At 35.5% G+C, this 16,122-nt stretch overlaps 1 protein-coding gene across 2 annotated transcripts in view; it reads left to right on the plus strand.

Annotated features, from left to right (window-relative positions):
* Nucleotides 1–15,461, plus strand: part of CDK17 (cyclin dependent kinase 17) — a 97,441-nt gene extending 81,980 nt beyond the window's left edge. Inside the window, exons 11-17 of one of the 2 annotated variants that reach the window (XM_079937175.1) lie at nt 4,461–4,581; nt 6,584–6,681; nt 7,185–7,290; nt 9,595–9,637; nt 10,694–10,784; nt 12,950–13,027; nt 13,553–15,458. In XM_079937175.1, the coding sequence (XP_079793301.1) occupies nt 4,461–4,581; nt 6,584–6,681; nt 7,185–7,290; nt 9,595–9,637; nt 10,694–10,784; nt 12,950–13,027; nt 13,553–13,590 (575 nt within the window). In that variant the 3' untranslated portion in view covers nt 13,591–15,458. Of the gene's footprint in view, nt 1–4,460; nt 4,582–6,583; nt 6,682–7,184; nt 7,291–9,594; nt 9,638–10,693; nt 10,785–12,949; nt 13,028–13,552 lie in introns of both variants that reach the window. The other variant, XM_079937176.1, reaches the window with a different exon arrangement.
* Nucleotides 15,462–16,122: the final 661 nt, after the last annotated feature.

The following is a 16,122-nucleotide window of genomic DNA, read 5'->3' on the forward strand; positions in this document are numbered from 1 at the left end:
GGTCCATAGACCCCTAAGCATCCTGAGACCCTTTCAGGGGATCTCCAAAGGTATAATATATTCTCAAAATTATACTGAAAGTTTACTTGCCCTCTTCACTGTGTTAATATTTGCGTTGATTATCCAAAAGTAAGAAGGGATAAAGCTACTGGTACCCTTAGTGTAAATCAAGGCACTCACACCAAATTATACTTAGTAGCCATTGTATTCTTCACCACTATACACTTGTAGGAAAACACTTTTTAAGAGGTATCAGATGAAGCAGTAAAATTTATTAAATTTTATTAAATCTCCATTTTTGAGTAGGTGTATTTTTAGTATTTTGTGTGATGAAATGGGAAATATACATAAAACACATCTGCACACAGAAATACTATGGTTATTTCAAGGAAAAGTGCTTGTGTAATTATATGAGTGGAAACTGAACTAGCCCACCTTTTTATCTTAAGAAGTATCATTTTTACTTGAAAAAAATGACCAATAGACAAACTGTGGTTACTCAGACTTAGGTATTTGGCAGATGCTTTCTTAAAAAATGAATGAAGTGAGCCTTATCATTTCAAGGAAAACAACTGTGAAAGTATTTCTTGACAATAGTAAAATTCGAGTTTTCAAGCAAAAATTAGATTTTGGAAATTTGGATCTGCCTTTTTTTTTTTTTTTTTTTGGCGGTACGCGGACCTCTCACTGCTGTGGCCTCCTCCTGTTGCGGAGCACAGGCTCCGGACGCGCAGGCCCAGTGGCCATGGCTCACTGGCCCAGCCGCTCCGCGGCATGTGGGATCTTCCCGGACCCGGGCACGAACCCGTGTTCCCTGTATCAGCTAGGCGGACTCTCAACCACTGTGCCACCAGGGAAGCCCTGGATCTGCCATTTTGAATTTGATAGCTTCCCAGTACTTGAAGACTTTTCTGGTGAGATCAGTGGTGACATTAACAAATATGATTTTTTTTGATATGCTAAAGAAATGTGTAAACATTTGTAATATCTGAATAGCCTAGAGAACCAGTATTTTCCAGATGACCAATGCATGGTATTACAGAATCATGCATAGGTAAAATATCCATTTAAAGTGCAGGATAGACCAGTGAATTTTAATGTAGCAAAAGTATTAGAAGTTGATTGATATAGTTCCAAGTAACCATATAATCTTTAAGAAGCTAAATATTTTCTAATTTTGATGCAGTATCAAAAAAGTATATGCACAATTATCAGAAAGGCTATTAAAATGCTCTTCTTTCCAATTTCGCATCCGTGTGAAACCTGATTCTCTTTATATATAACTGCAGTCAAAGAAACATCCCAACAGATTGAATGCAAAAGGAGAATCCAACTGTCTTCTATTAAAATAGACTACAAAAATGTAAAACAAGGACATTCATACTAATTTTTGTTTTATTTTGGAAAAAATATTTTTCATAAAAATACTCATGTTAACATATAAATGGTGTTTTTAAGGAAGAAGTTTTAGATTTTTCTGTTTTTCTAATATGCAAATATCAGTAAATATAATCTACATAGATAAAAGCTCTTTGGATCCTCAGTAATTTTTAAGAGCCTAAAAAGGGTCCTGAGACTAAAGAGTTTAAATGTCATTACTGAAAGGGATTCCTTTAATATGCCTGCCACCATGCTTTTTTTAAAAAAATAGTTTTATTTATTTATTTATTTTAAAATTTAATTTATTCATTTGACTGCGTTGGGTCTTCATTGCTGTGCGGGCTTTCTCTAGTTGCAGCGAGCAGGGGCTACTCTTCGTTGTGGTGCGCGGGCTTCCCATTGCAGTGGCATCTCTTGTTGCAGAGCGCAGGCCCTAGGAGCATGGGTTTCAGTAGTTGTGGCTCACGGGCTCTAGAGCACAGGCTCAATGGTTGTGGCGCATGGGCTTAGTTGCTCCGCAGCATGTGGGATCTTCCTGGACTAGGGATCAAACCCATGTCCCCTGCATTGGCAGGCAGATTCTTAACCACTGCACCACCAGGGACGTCCCTGCCACCATGCTTTGTATTTATTTATATGCTTAATAATTTAATTAGTAGCTGTCTGTCTGTCTCTCTTTAGCTAATCCAGTTATAAGGGACTAGAATGGTGAAATAAAATTACATGTTTTTGGCTTCTAGGGAGTAAACTTTTTCATATTGAAGGAACTCCATATAGTAACTTTGTTTTTTTGTGTTTTTTTTAATATTCCACATTCTGAGAGTTTGAGTACTGTAACAGAAGTTAGTTTTTAAAAGCCCATGCAGTTTTTCGTAGTTAGTATTTATCATTTTTCATAAGTGATTATAGTAGTTTTACTTTTGGAATATTTCATTAATGTGATAAATATTAGTGTTTCAAGTATTACTCTGTTAGTAACAGATTAAAAATTCACTGTTATTAAGTGGTGAATTTGTTCTGAAAATTCCTATACTTTTATTCATTTAACACTTCTCCATTTGTTTGAAAGGTAGGTTGCTATTTAAAAGGAATTGGGTAGGTCACATGAGTCTAAATGAGAAATTATAAGTCATTTCCATATGCTTACATAGAGTCTCTAGGGCATAGTTTACGTTATTTTCCTAGTAATTGTTATTCTCTTTCTCTCTTTCCCCGCCCCCCTTTTAAATTTTTTTGGCCAGGCTGCATTTACTGCTCCTTATTCCTTAATCCCCAAATGAATGGCAGTGATGGAGAACCCCTGCTTAGCTATAAGATATGCAAAAAGAATGGCAAAAGCCATCAAAAATGTACTTTTGGTAGGGGAATACTATGAGTGCTTTGAATTTTACTTTTTACCTCTACAAACCAAGCCAAGCAAATTTTATCTGTCCACCGGCCAACAGGAAAATCTAATTATTCCATGAGATGGTACAATGAATTTTGTCTCTGTTGCTTTTAGTTATTTATTTTTTTATTGGTTTCATAGTAAGTATACTTCGGACACAAGTAAGGGAGAGTCATATAACTGAGTATTTTACAACAAATTGTTCTTGATCTCTATGACCTACTTTTCCTGTGATCAGGGAAGTATTAATATAAATAGACATTTTCATTAATAATAGAAAATGGTTTATATAATAATACCGTATCACAATTAATTTGGTTTGGAAGAAATTACTGTGTATTTCATTTCATGCCAAAATTGCAAATCTAATTGTGAACTGAATCAGAAGGCTGTATGAGCAAGCATCATAGTTTAGAATTCTCTCAGGAGATGGAGTATAAGGTACTGAGGAAACTATAACTGCAATTGCTTTGATGTTATATGTATAGCATTAGCAACTTGCAGCCTTGTCCTTTCCCCCATATAACCCAGTATTACATCAGGAAGAGAAATCAGAAAGCTGCTTCCATTTGCTAATTACCGAAATTTGTTGAATTTATTTTACCAAGTTGGAATGGTAGAGTAAAACCTGTAATAAAACAGTGTCAACATTGTTTCAGTTACTTCCTTTAGCCCTTATACTTAATGAAAATAGTATGAGTACTGCCTAATTTTTTAAATTTCTGGTTTCATTTGGGTGACTTTATCCAGTTTAACAAAGTATTGAATCATCCTTTTATTACATTTTTCTTATTTAATATTTTAATCAGATACAATAGTTACACACAACAGAAATCACAGCCTAAAAATTAATTATTCCTTGTTGTTTGAAATAAACTGTATGTTAAAATAAATTTATATTTCTTCATATATCTTTTAAAGTTACTTCTTTAGGTGATCAGAATTTGGAGGCGTAGAGGTAATAAAAGCAACTCTCTTAACGCCAGTGGCTCAAGAGATAAAGTTGTGAACTCTTGCCTTTATTTCTAGATAATCAGTGAATTTCATATTAAATTGGCAAAGGAATGGTTCGTGTTTTACATCATCTACAGCAATTAATATCCAAAGACAGTGAGGTTCACCTTATTTTAAAATTAACCATGTAACTTAAAACTTAGAAAGTACAGAATGACATTGTAGTTTATTCCAAGGAAACTTTCTCTAAATATAAACTTCTGCAAGGGAATTGTCAATAAAACTTAACAGGATCATGAACCAGTAACTTCATGGTTTTTGGTAAGAACTGATATAGCAAATGGAAGTTGGAATCAGGTTAAAAGGTGACAAATGTCATTGGCCTGTTTTGCATTAACTTAAATCCAAGTAGGAAATAATCTTGGCATAATAATTCGTGGATAGAAGGAGGGTATCTTAAGTTTTGATTAGCCCAGATACTGTACCAGGTGCATTCACTCATAAAAGTAAGCATGGTCTCTGAATGTGGAATTATTATTATTTAGTTTAATAAATAATAGGATTTGCTGACCCAAGACCACACACACTCAAAAAAAAAATTCATAAAACTAATTTTGTTAAGCCTCAAAAAGGTATAGAGTAGCCATCTCAGGCATCCTTGTGACTGGAGTCATGGTGAGAATATGGACTGGGAAATGCATTCCAGCTATTTCTTAATTGTTCTCTTTTCCCTGTGAAGGACTAGCCAGAGCCAAGTCAGTTCCCACAAAGACCTACTCAAATGAAGTTGTCACACTGTGGTACCGGCCGCCTGATGTGCTTCTCGGTTCCTCAGAGTACTCAACACAGATTGACATGTGGTAAATATATGCAGATTTACTGCCATTTATAATTTTGAAAGAATGTAGCCATTAACACAGGGCATACCGATAGATATTTGGCTTTAAGGAGATAAAATATAAGCAACGATTAAGAGTTCTGGCAAGTAAGATCACCTAGGTTTAAATACCAGTTCAACCACTTATAGCTATACGATAACCTTACTGAAATTATTGGCCTGTGCCTCAGTTTCCTCATTTAAGGAAATGGGAATAGTAACAATAACTACTTTAAAAGGCTGTTCTGTGGATAATGTTAAGACCAAATGAGCTAATGTATGTAAAGCACTTTGAAGAGTGTCTGGTACATAGTAATTTAAGACAAAATTTATTTTTATCATCATTTAATATTCACCAAAACCCACTTGCTTTAAGTTGATCTAAAAATAATATTGAAAAAATACCATAGGCGGCTTCCTCACATAGCACTTTGATCATGACACTCCTTTATTTAAACATGTTTGCTGCTTCCCCATTTATTACCTATAGAATAAGGTGCAGTTCTTCAATCTGATACTTGATCTTCATAAAATGTCTCTAAACTACCTTTTTCAGTTTATTTCAGAATATTCTCCACAAACGTTTCCTTTTAGCCAAGTGGCTACTCACTATATTTCATAAATAGCCTGGGTTTTCCCACCTTTGTGCTTGTGTTCATACTAGTTCACCCATCTGGAATGCCTGCTCTTTTTCTATAACTGGGGCCTGTGCCTAGGGCCTTCAAAACATAGTTTTTCATAAATCCTTTCTGAATATAACCTAGCCTACTGTGGTAATTCCTTCCTCTGAACTGTGGTTATACTTATTGCTTGCACTCTTCGTATAGTGATAAATCATATACTTCGTTCTGTTTTGTCTTGGGTTGAACATTTATATAATTAATTTTTGTATTATGTAACATTTCTTTCTTTTATAAACTTTTTTAAATTGTAGAAAAATATATACAACCAAATTTACCATTTTAACCATTTTATGTGTACAGTTCTCTGGCATTAAGTACATTTACATTGCTGTTCAAGCGTCACCACCATCAGTCTACAGAATTTTTCCATCTTGCAAACTGAAGCTGTGTACTTACTAAATAGTAACTCCCCATTACCCTCTCCCCCTCCACCATTCTCCTTTCTGTGTCTGTGAATTTGACTTTTCTAAGTATCTCATGAGTGAAATCATACTGTATTTGTTTTTTTGTGACTGGTTTATTTTACTTAGCATAAATGTCTTCAAGGTTCACCCATGTTGTAGATGCAAATATCTCTTTGAATCACTGCTTTCAATTCTTTTGTATACTTAGAAGTAGAATTGCTGGATCGTATGGTAATTCTATTTTACATTTTTTTTTAAGTAAACACCATACTGTTTTCCATAGTGGCTCCATTATTTAATCTTCTGTATAACATTTAAAATATAAAATTATTATATAATTGCTAGATTGTGAGCCCTTTAAAAGAAGGACTGTGTCTTAAACTCATATGTATTCACACAGATCCTAGAAGACAGTATCTATTAGCGAGCCTCTATCCATTTCTCTTCCTTCTCTTAACTCTCTCACTCTCACTCTCGCTGTCACTCACACTCACACACTCTTCACTCTGCATCTGTGTGTTCCGTCTCTGCTTCCTGCATAAAAACATCTTGAAATACTTGCTTCTCCCTAGCCCTGCTAACCACTGCCTAATACATAGTAAGCTTTATATCACTATTAGCCATTGTTAGTGGTGTTCTTCAAGGATCATGCAGAGGAGGGCTGGACATTTTAAGTGGAGAAAATGGATAAGGCAGTATGGAAGTTGAGACAAATAGGGTAAATGTTAAGAAATTAGTTTAGTTGGATCTGAAGAAAAATCTCTGCAGATTTTCTAGCAGGCTAGTACAAAATTCTCCAGAGAGGCAACCTTAAGGAAAAGATTCTTGTGCTTAATAATAAATAAATGGTTTGCTCATCTTTTTTTTTTCTTTTTTTTTTTAATGCTACATTTTATAGGGGTGTTGGTTGCATTTTCTTTGAAATGGCTTCTGGAAGACCTCTGTTTCCAGGATCAACTGTGGAAGATGAACTGCACTTAATTTTCCGACTGCTAGGTAACAGAACTCTCTTCCCAGTGATTTGTTACGTATAATTGAGTAGCTAGATAAGACTATATCTTTAAAAAATATATTTATAAATTTGATACTGAGACTAACATAAATAGATGTTATAAGAATTATAATGAGCATAATTACAATAAAGATAGATCCTTCTAGATAACGTCTGCTTTTTATTTACCAAGTTCTACCTTTGCAATAATGATTGTATGGAAGAACAGAGAAGAGAAATATTATTGAAAATTGACTTTTAGCACATTATTAGGAAATATTTTAGCTTAGGTGTCAATTAGACAACATTTTTATGGCATCATTGCTTAGTCCAAAAAAAAAGTCTGTATGATTACTATTTCTATCTTTTTAGTTTCAGTTGAAATAATCAAATTATCTACTAAATATAAATTGTTCTTTAAGACGCTTTCTTAGTTCTCCCTATTTATATGTATTTGCCTGTATAAAAATTTCTATATATTTATAAATATATATATTTTTAAATTCAGGAACTCCATCTCAGGAAACTTGGCCAGGTGTTTCTTCAAATGATGAGTTCAAGAACTACAACTTTCCAAAATATAAACCACAGCCTCTAATTAACCATGCACCCAGGTATTTTTTTTTTTCCTCTTTAAGTGAAAGGGGGGGAACTCATCTTTTTTTTTTTTTTTTTTTTTTTAGTCTCTTGAAGCATTAGCCACAGTAAGGATTCATGGGAAAATATGTGATACACATACACAGTTCTTAAATATTTTAGGATTTAATTTCTTCCTTCCTGTGTCATATTAATTTTATAATTCAGTGAGCAAGAACTACCAAAGTATGTAAGTCCACAGAATTGAGCTGTAAATAAAATGAATATAGAATATATATAATAAAATTCTAGGGCTTATGTAGATTGTTCCATTTCCCAGAAAGAAGACATTGATTAATGCCTTATTCAATACTGTGAAGACCATGATGAAGTTTGCTTTGCTGTCTACACAATTATTCTATATGTATTTACTTAGAAAAACCTAAGAATGTGTTATAAGTAAAATCTTGACTCCTACACAAGATGACCCATCAGCATTTCAGTCAATGAATGACAATTTGTATTTGAAGAATATAAACTCTTTCTGACCCTTCATATCCTATATGTTGGCCATCTGATTAAAGTTTCTTTTCAGACCTACCTCAGATCCATCCAAGATTCCCATTACAGTTTGAGTCAGGGGACTTCCCTGGTGGTGCAGTGGTTGGGAGTCTGCCTGCCAATGCAGGGGACATGAGTTTGAGCCCTGGTCCGGGAAGATCCCACATGCCACAGAACAACTAAGCCCATGCACCACAACTACTGAGCCTGTGCTCTAGAGCCTGTGAGCCACAACTACTGAGCTTAAATGCCACAACTACTGAAACCCACATGCCTAGAGCCCATGCTCCGCAACAAGAGAAGCGACTGCAATGAGAAGCCCGGGCACTGCAACTAGAGAAAGCCCACGTGCAGCAATGAAGACCCAACCCAGCCAAAAATAAATAAATATTTATTTAAAAAATTTTTTTCACAACATATTTACTTATGGAATGTATTACATTTTCAATAAGTAACATAGAATAACCCCTTTGACTGTATTTTTTCATCTTTAAGAAAAAATAAAAATGAGAAGGGCACCAGGATACCAAATAAGGCCAATATCTCTTTCGTTGTTTCACATAGCTCACAACATAACACACTCACTCTAGTTCCATTTATTCTCAAGATAGGGAAGAATAGTAAAAACATTCTGGTACCAAAAATATTTTGAAAGTTTTTATGTGAATTGATGCTCTTGTCACTATAGCAACTAAGAATATTCTAATTAGACTTTCTTAGGAAGAATAATGTGTTAGACTTTTTGTATGTGTCTCTCCCAAATAGCATAAATCCTATTTTTGTCATATATATATATATTTTTTTACACTGGACATTACAACATATATATATGTATACATATGTATATATGTTGTAATGTCCAGTGTAAAAGGTTGCAGCTCTTTAAAGCACATTCTTTATGACCTTAGCACCTAGCTTTTCTATGGCCAAGGAGTTCTGGTTATTTGTCAGAATGGCAAACTGCAAAGGATTAGAAGACTCTGTAGAATTTCTACGCCACAGCATCCACAGTACCGACTAAGCACTAGGGGGGAAGGGGGGGGATTTTTTTTTTCCCCCATAATTGGACTTTTGCCAGTGAAAGTCAGTGCAAGGTAGAATTAGTGATTTCTGATCAAGAGATTTTCTCATTAAGATAACCCCTAAACCCTCTACTCCCTATTTTATTAATTTCATCCTTGTAATTATCTGTCTTTATTGACCATCTGATTGGTTTTGTATCCCTTTTTAATGAAGTTTTATAAAGTTATTGAGGCATATTTAAATTGAATTTTATAGCTTGTAGTACCCAATGCTCAGCCAACTGCCCTGTAAAAGTTTGTTGAATGACTCATCTCTGTTTATCTTGAACCACAGTGATATATTTTGGGGTCACTTATCTGTTTGTTTTCACCTGTATAATAGGAAAATGATGCTTTTGTACTCTTGCCTTCACTGAAACACTATGAAAACAGATCTAGTTTACTGAAGCTTTTTCAATAATAGAGGTTATTTTGTTTTGAGACAAAATGGTGATTTTTACAAATTCTGTAGTTTTAGTAATCTAACTCTTGAATATTGAACATTTGAGTTGATGCCCAGTTATTTGTGGTTTCTTCTTAAACAAGTGGCAAGATAAATCTTCTAAGGATAAAAGATTTGAGTCTGTTTGAAAGCAGCAAGGTGTGCTATTTTAGGGCACTTGAATTTAGCAGATAACAACATTTGGAAAATAGTTTTATTTGAAAAGTTGCTATCAGCTAAGATTAAAGAATAAATTGCTACTTGTCTTTCGTTTTTAGGTTAGACTCTGAAGGAATCGAGTTGATAACAAAATTTCTTCAGGTAAGTTATATCTTATTTTATAATTGTTAAATGGTCTGTTAACTTCTCTGAGCTTTAGTTTCTTCATCTGTAGAATGGGATCAGTAATACCTCCCTCAAATATTTGTCATGACAATTAAATAAGATTATGGTAGTATCTAGCATTCTTAAGACATGTGCTTAGGTGAAAAACAATTATGGTTTCTCTTAATGTGTCTGGGTCTCTCATTGTAACCTAGAACAGTCTGAGGTAGTTAGCTGCTGGCCCTGATCAACTGTGTCAAGGCCATGTTCTCTGCAATTCCTGTTCTCTTACGTTCTCTTTCTTTTCCTTATACTTACTGCCTTACAGGCTGTTGTACCTCCCAAGTACCATCCATATCTTCATTCAGAACAGGAAGAAGAGAGAGGATAAGAGTCTGTCAGTCTCATTAATCCTTTTGTATCTGGAAAGCAAAGGCTTTTCCAAAAACCCCTGTAAGGACTTCTTCCTAGGTCTCCAAAATCTTCCTAAGGCCAGAATATTAATTGTAAGAGAGGCTGAGAATTGGGGAGCAGGATTGCCATAATTAGCCTAAACTTAGAATAGTCATGATTCATATGTCAGAGTTGGAAGCATGTATACCTTAAACAAATCTACATTATGTCGTCAAGGAAAAAAGGGAGATGGGTATTGAATAGGTAATTTAATAATGTCTTTCATAAAGGTATTAGGTATATTTCCAGTAATACTGTGGTATTCGTGAAGAAAAGTAACACGAAAGGTCAGATATTTTGCTTTTTTTCATCACTTCAGAAAATATAGGGCATCTAAATTTTTCGTTAAGATCCAGCTTTATCTTGGAAATTTGTAACTGAGATATAATCATTGCTACATAATCTCAGTAGTAACTCACATTAGAGCATAGTACTCCAAATTGGTTCTTAAAAATAATAGTCACTCTATTAAGTAATCAAGATAAGAGTAGCTCTAAATGCTTAAATGCTAATTTGTGTGTGTGTCCCCTCCCGCTTGCATACGCTTTTTCCAGTATTTAGAGAAAAAAATTAATGAAGCAGTTTTTTGGTTTCTCACAGTATGAATCTAAGAAAAGGGTTTCAGCAGAAGAGGCCATGAAACATGTGTACTTTCGAAGTCTGGGACCAAGGATACATGCTTTACCTGAAAGTAAGAGAGATTCTAGAGTGTGTCCCCCCACCCCCTTTATTTTTATCCAGGTTTGGAGACTGGGGTGAATTAGGGATTTAGGAAGATGGTTGGTTTTTAAGCCTAAAATTCTGGTCTTTCTGTAATTAGATCAGAATTCCTTAAAGGGAGGTGTATGTCTGTCTTGCCTGTTTTAATTTATTTCTTTTAACACTGAGTATATTGCCACGACTCTGTAAGAAATCAGTAGCACTTAGATGTGGGTCATTAGTCTTATTTGACTTAAGTAAGTGGAAAATGCCATCTGATGATAGACGTTGTCATTAGGCCCAATCTGGATTGCTTTGATTCAGAGTTGTTAAAAATGGATTTCAAGTAAATAGTAATGAAGCACAACCAAAACAAGATTTTTTTGTGGAAGTAAATTTCTTTTTCAAGATGTGAAGATGATTTTCCTTTACTGTGTTCACTCTGACTTTACCATCCCCATGACAGTGGTGAGCATATTGTCACTAAAATAGCTGATTTCTCATGCCTGGGGTAACTGCTTGATTTTACTCAGAAGTTTCTTATAAATTACCCCAATATTTTACTTGAAAATTAGCAAGGTGAGGACTTCCCTGGTGGCGCAGTAGTTAAGAATCCGCCTGCCAATGCAGGGGACACGGGTTCGAGCCCTGGTCTGGGAAGATCCCACATGCTACGGAGCAACTAAGCCCATGCGCCTCAACTACTGAGCCCGCGTGCCACAATTACTGAAGCCTGTGTGCCTAGAGCCCATGCTCCACAACAAGAGAAGCCACCACAGTGAGAAGCCCGCACACTGCAACGAAGAGTAGCCTCGGCTCGCCACAACTAGAGAAAAGCCTGCACGCAGCAACAAAGACCCAATGCAGCCAAAAATAAATTTTTAAAAATTAGCAAGGTGAGTGAGGAATTAAGAGAATATTTGGGAACTGAACAGCCAAAAGCTTTCATTAATTTCCCGTTCTCATTTACTAGACAGTATTGATTCACTAAAAGGTTTTCTAATTGGAATCAAGACTCCTCAAGACTTTTCACTTAGAACTTATTGGATATATACATATTTTAATTAATTAATTTATTTTTGGCTGCGTTGGGTCTTCTCTACTGCGCATGGGCTTTCTCTAGTTACAGTGAGCGGGGGCTGCTCTTCGTTGTGGTGTGTGGGCTTCTCGTTGCGGTGGCTTCTCTTGTTGCAGAGCACTGCCTTTAGGCGCAAGGGCTTCAGTAGTTGTGGCTCAAGGGCTCTAGAGCACAGGCCCAGTAGTTGTGACACATGGGCTTAGCTGCTCTGCCACACGTGGGATCTTCCTGGACCAGGGCTCAAACTTACGTCCCTGGCATTGGCAGGTGGATTCTTAACCACTGTGCCACCAGGGAAGCCCCTATTGGATATTTTTTTTTTTTTTTTGCAGTACGCGGGCCTCTCACTGTTGTGGCCTCTCCCGTTGCGGGGCACAGGCTCCGGACGCGCAGGCTCAGCGGCCATGGCTCACAGGCCCAGCCATTCCGTGGCATGCGGGATCTTCCCGGACTGGGGCACGAACCCGTGTCCCCTGCATCGGCAGGCGGACTCGCAACCACTGCGCCACCAGGGAAGCCCTGGATATTTTTTAATGAAAGACTACCTCTCTGGCAGAGATGGAAATAAGAAGGATGAGTTACAAGTGTTTTTTAAGAGATTTACGTTTCATTATTAATACCAAGTTTTATAGTTTGAGGTGTGGGTGAGGTGTACAAACCATTTCTTGTTTTTCTCTAAAATTCTGAAGATAGTTTGAGGATTTGACCTTCATGCCATCATAAGGAGACAGATAAAGAACAGAGAGAATAAAACCGAGTAATACATTTTGATTAGGTCTTCCAACCTCAGTAAGCCCTAGAAATAGACAATGTACATTCTCCTTAGAGAAACACATACTCAAAGCATGATTTAAGGCAGAATTGGGGGAGAAAGGTTCTGAGGGAGAGGTTATTTGGTTTGGTTTTCTTAAGACATTGGGACAAAAGGGAAAATATTTCAGCAGGGCTGTAACCTTGTAAATGTAGTATAAATGTTTCATGTTGAATCAGTATACATTTTTAGATATTTTGTCTATAGTTGGATTATATTTGCTTTAATGATAGACTTTCATCTGATAATTTTTGTCTGTGCATTTTAGGTGTATCAATATTCAGTTTGAAAGAGATTCAATTGCAAAAGGACCCGGGTTTTCGAAATTCTTCTTATCCAGAGACAGGTGTGTTTGTCATAAACCATTTCACGTGTCGATCATGAAATTTTGCGTGGAACCAAGTTTTGGGTTTATAAATTGATCGGTAAAATTATTGATGTAAAAAACAATGTACAGTGCATTCCACAGCTGTGTATGTTTAGCATTGCACATACTTTCCTGTATGATATGGGCAGCTCAGTAATTCTTCAGAGAGAAATCTGACTCAGTCAAATCAGGGATCCTGAAAGCTGCAGATGGCACAAAGACCTTTTACAAGTGGCCTGGCTTGATCACTGCACACGCCATCCCTGGCACCTGAGGCAGAAGACACATCTTGTGCTTCCCTAGTCATCAGGTTCATCACTTCGAAGCATAGAAGCTGTAGACTGACCCCATCAACAAAAGGGTCGTTTAAGACAGTGCTGATCACTCTTACCGTGGAATATTAGCTTTTGCTGGTGGGAACATTAGCTTCATAGAGTCAACAAATACTGTATGTGGGATAAAACTGAACGTTGAACTGCCTCATAAAATGACTTTATATTTTAGGACATGGGAAGAACAGAAGACAGAGCATGCTCTTTTAAGTCTGGTAACATGGTTTCAAGCCCAGCCCCCAGCCTTTCTTATCAATCAAGGACTCAGATCTGAAGGCAGTTATTTCTTTTGGTGGACTTGGAATCTTCGTTTGTCTACACTGTCCTCTTCACAGTGGAGTCTTTTTATTTCAGACCTACAAATTGTTTTTATATTTGTTGTCACAGTGTGACAATTTTTTTGTACAGTTGGTTTTAAAGTCTTCTCTGCCATTAGAGCCAGTAGGTTACAGCTATTGATGTAACTGTAGCTGCAATTTTTGTGCAGGACTGAGAAACACAATGCATTATTTATTGCGGAATCATTGCTGCTAAATAACTACTGTCTGTTTATTTAACACAACAGTTGAATGCCTGAAGAAGTTGCAGTGGCTTTATTATACGTGAATGCATCTGTTTCTCCTCACAAATTGTTTTACTGCTGCATTTTTTCTTTGTTTGTTTTTAAAATTAAACTGCAGTGTTTCCTGGAATGTAAATCCAGCTTTGCTTAACAGTAAAATAAGTGAGCCAACTTGAACACTCTTACATTCATGCTATATAATTTTTTTATTGAACATTGGCAAATAGTGTAGTAAGAAATTGATAAGCACATTATGTTTAGGAAAGCATGTGATGCAGAAGTTGATTCAAGCAAGTGAATATCTGACATTTTGGGGATCTCGTATTAAATACCAGTAAATTAAAGCACCAAAATTATTTATTTTTATTTTTCCTCATTTTAGAAATATTTCCTGCATATTATTGGATATTTGTATACTAATACACTTACCTATTTTACATCGTGCTTTAATTTAGTTAAAACTAAACCATACAAGTCCAGTCAAACATCAGAGGTCTTGTTTTGTTTATTTGTTTTAAATACAATTCTTTTATTAGAATGGATGATCATTGGGGAACAGTTTTATTTCATTTGGGAGCTGTGTGTGTGTGTTTTAATAACATTCACTTGGAATCAGTTGAAAGCTGTAATATGTCTTTGAAATGAGCCATGCTAAATACAAATGAGAGAAATGAGAACTTGGAAGATTGTTCTAAAGCATTATAGATATTATCTGTTTACCAGAGGTAGTAAATATTACAGTTTTAATTATGCATCTTTTTGAACATCATAAATACACCTTGGTGTTGGTAACAGTGTTTTAAGCATTTGTGTTCACTTTTAAGGACTGTTTGTTTAGTGCATCTTACCAACTGCAAATCTTAATTGCGATATTTTGAAATGGTCATGTAAATTTTGGGCTTATATATCATGAAAATAGTCATAACTTAATTCTTTTCCTGACATTCACTGTAAAACATTCAGGGGTCCTACCATTTCTGTTCAGGAAATCTTGTAGTTTATTGTTATTTAACAGTATTAAGTGAATTTTTGTATATTTCATTTTAATTTTATTTGTGAATAGTGATTGTGGCATGTTTGGGGTGTTATTTTAATATTTCATAATACTGAAATTTTAATTTTTTAAGAAAAATTTTCTGGAAGAAACAGATTCATGTGTAATGGTGAATATTGGACCACTACTGCTTTTCACATTTGTAAATTGGTTTTATGTTAAACCCTGTAGCCTAACAAACTGCTGTTATTTCTAACTGACAGATATGTATTAATATTGTACTTTGAAGGTTATAAATATTATGTGAAAATTCCTCCATTTTGTTTTGAAATTTATAATAACAAAATCTTCATGTTGTTAAAATGTGGTTTTGTTGAGTCACAGTTCTTTCTTGGGGAAGAAGGCTGTGCAGAATGGGATCTTTTTTTTTTTCCAATTTTATTTATTTATTTTTATGCAGCAGGTTCTTTTTAGTTATCTATTTTATACATGTTAGTGTATATATGTCAATCCCAATCTCCCAATTCATCACACCACCCCCACCCCACTTTCCCCTCTTGGTGTCAATACGTTTGTTCTCTACATCTGTGTCTCTATTTCTGCCTTGCAAACCGGTTCATCTGTACCATTTTCCTAGATTCCACATATATGCATTAATATATGATATTTGTTTTTCTCTTTCTGACTTACTTCACTCTGTATGACAGTCTCTAGATCCATCCACGTCTCTACAACTGACCCAATTTCGTTCTTTTTTATGGCTGAGTAATATTCCATTGTATATATGTATCACATCGTCTTTATCCATTCTTCTGTCAATGGGCATTTAGGTTGCTTCCATGACCTGGCTATTGTAAATAGTGCTGCAGTGAACATTGGGGTACATGTGTCTTTTTGAATTATGGTTTTCTCTGGGTATATGCCCAGTAGTGGGATTGCTGGGTCATATGGTAATTCTATTTTTAGTTTTTTAATGAACCTCTGTACTGTTCTCCATAGTGGCTGTATTAATTTACATTCCCACCAACAGTGCAAGAGGGTTCCCTTTTCTCCACACTCTCTCCAGCATTTGTTGTTTGTAGACTTTCTGATGATACCTTTTCTAACCAGTGTGAGGTGATACCTCATTGTAGTTTTGATTTGCATTTCTCTAATAATTAGTGTTGTTGAGCATCTTTTCATGTGC

The sequence above is a fragment of the Stenella coeruleoalba genome, assembly GCF_951394435.1.
Source record: "Stenella coeruleoalba genome assembly, chromosome: 11".
Classification (NCBI taxonomy): domain Eukaryota; kingdom Metazoa; phylum Chordata; class Mammalia; order Artiodactyla; family Delphinidae; genus Stenella; species Stenella coeruleoalba.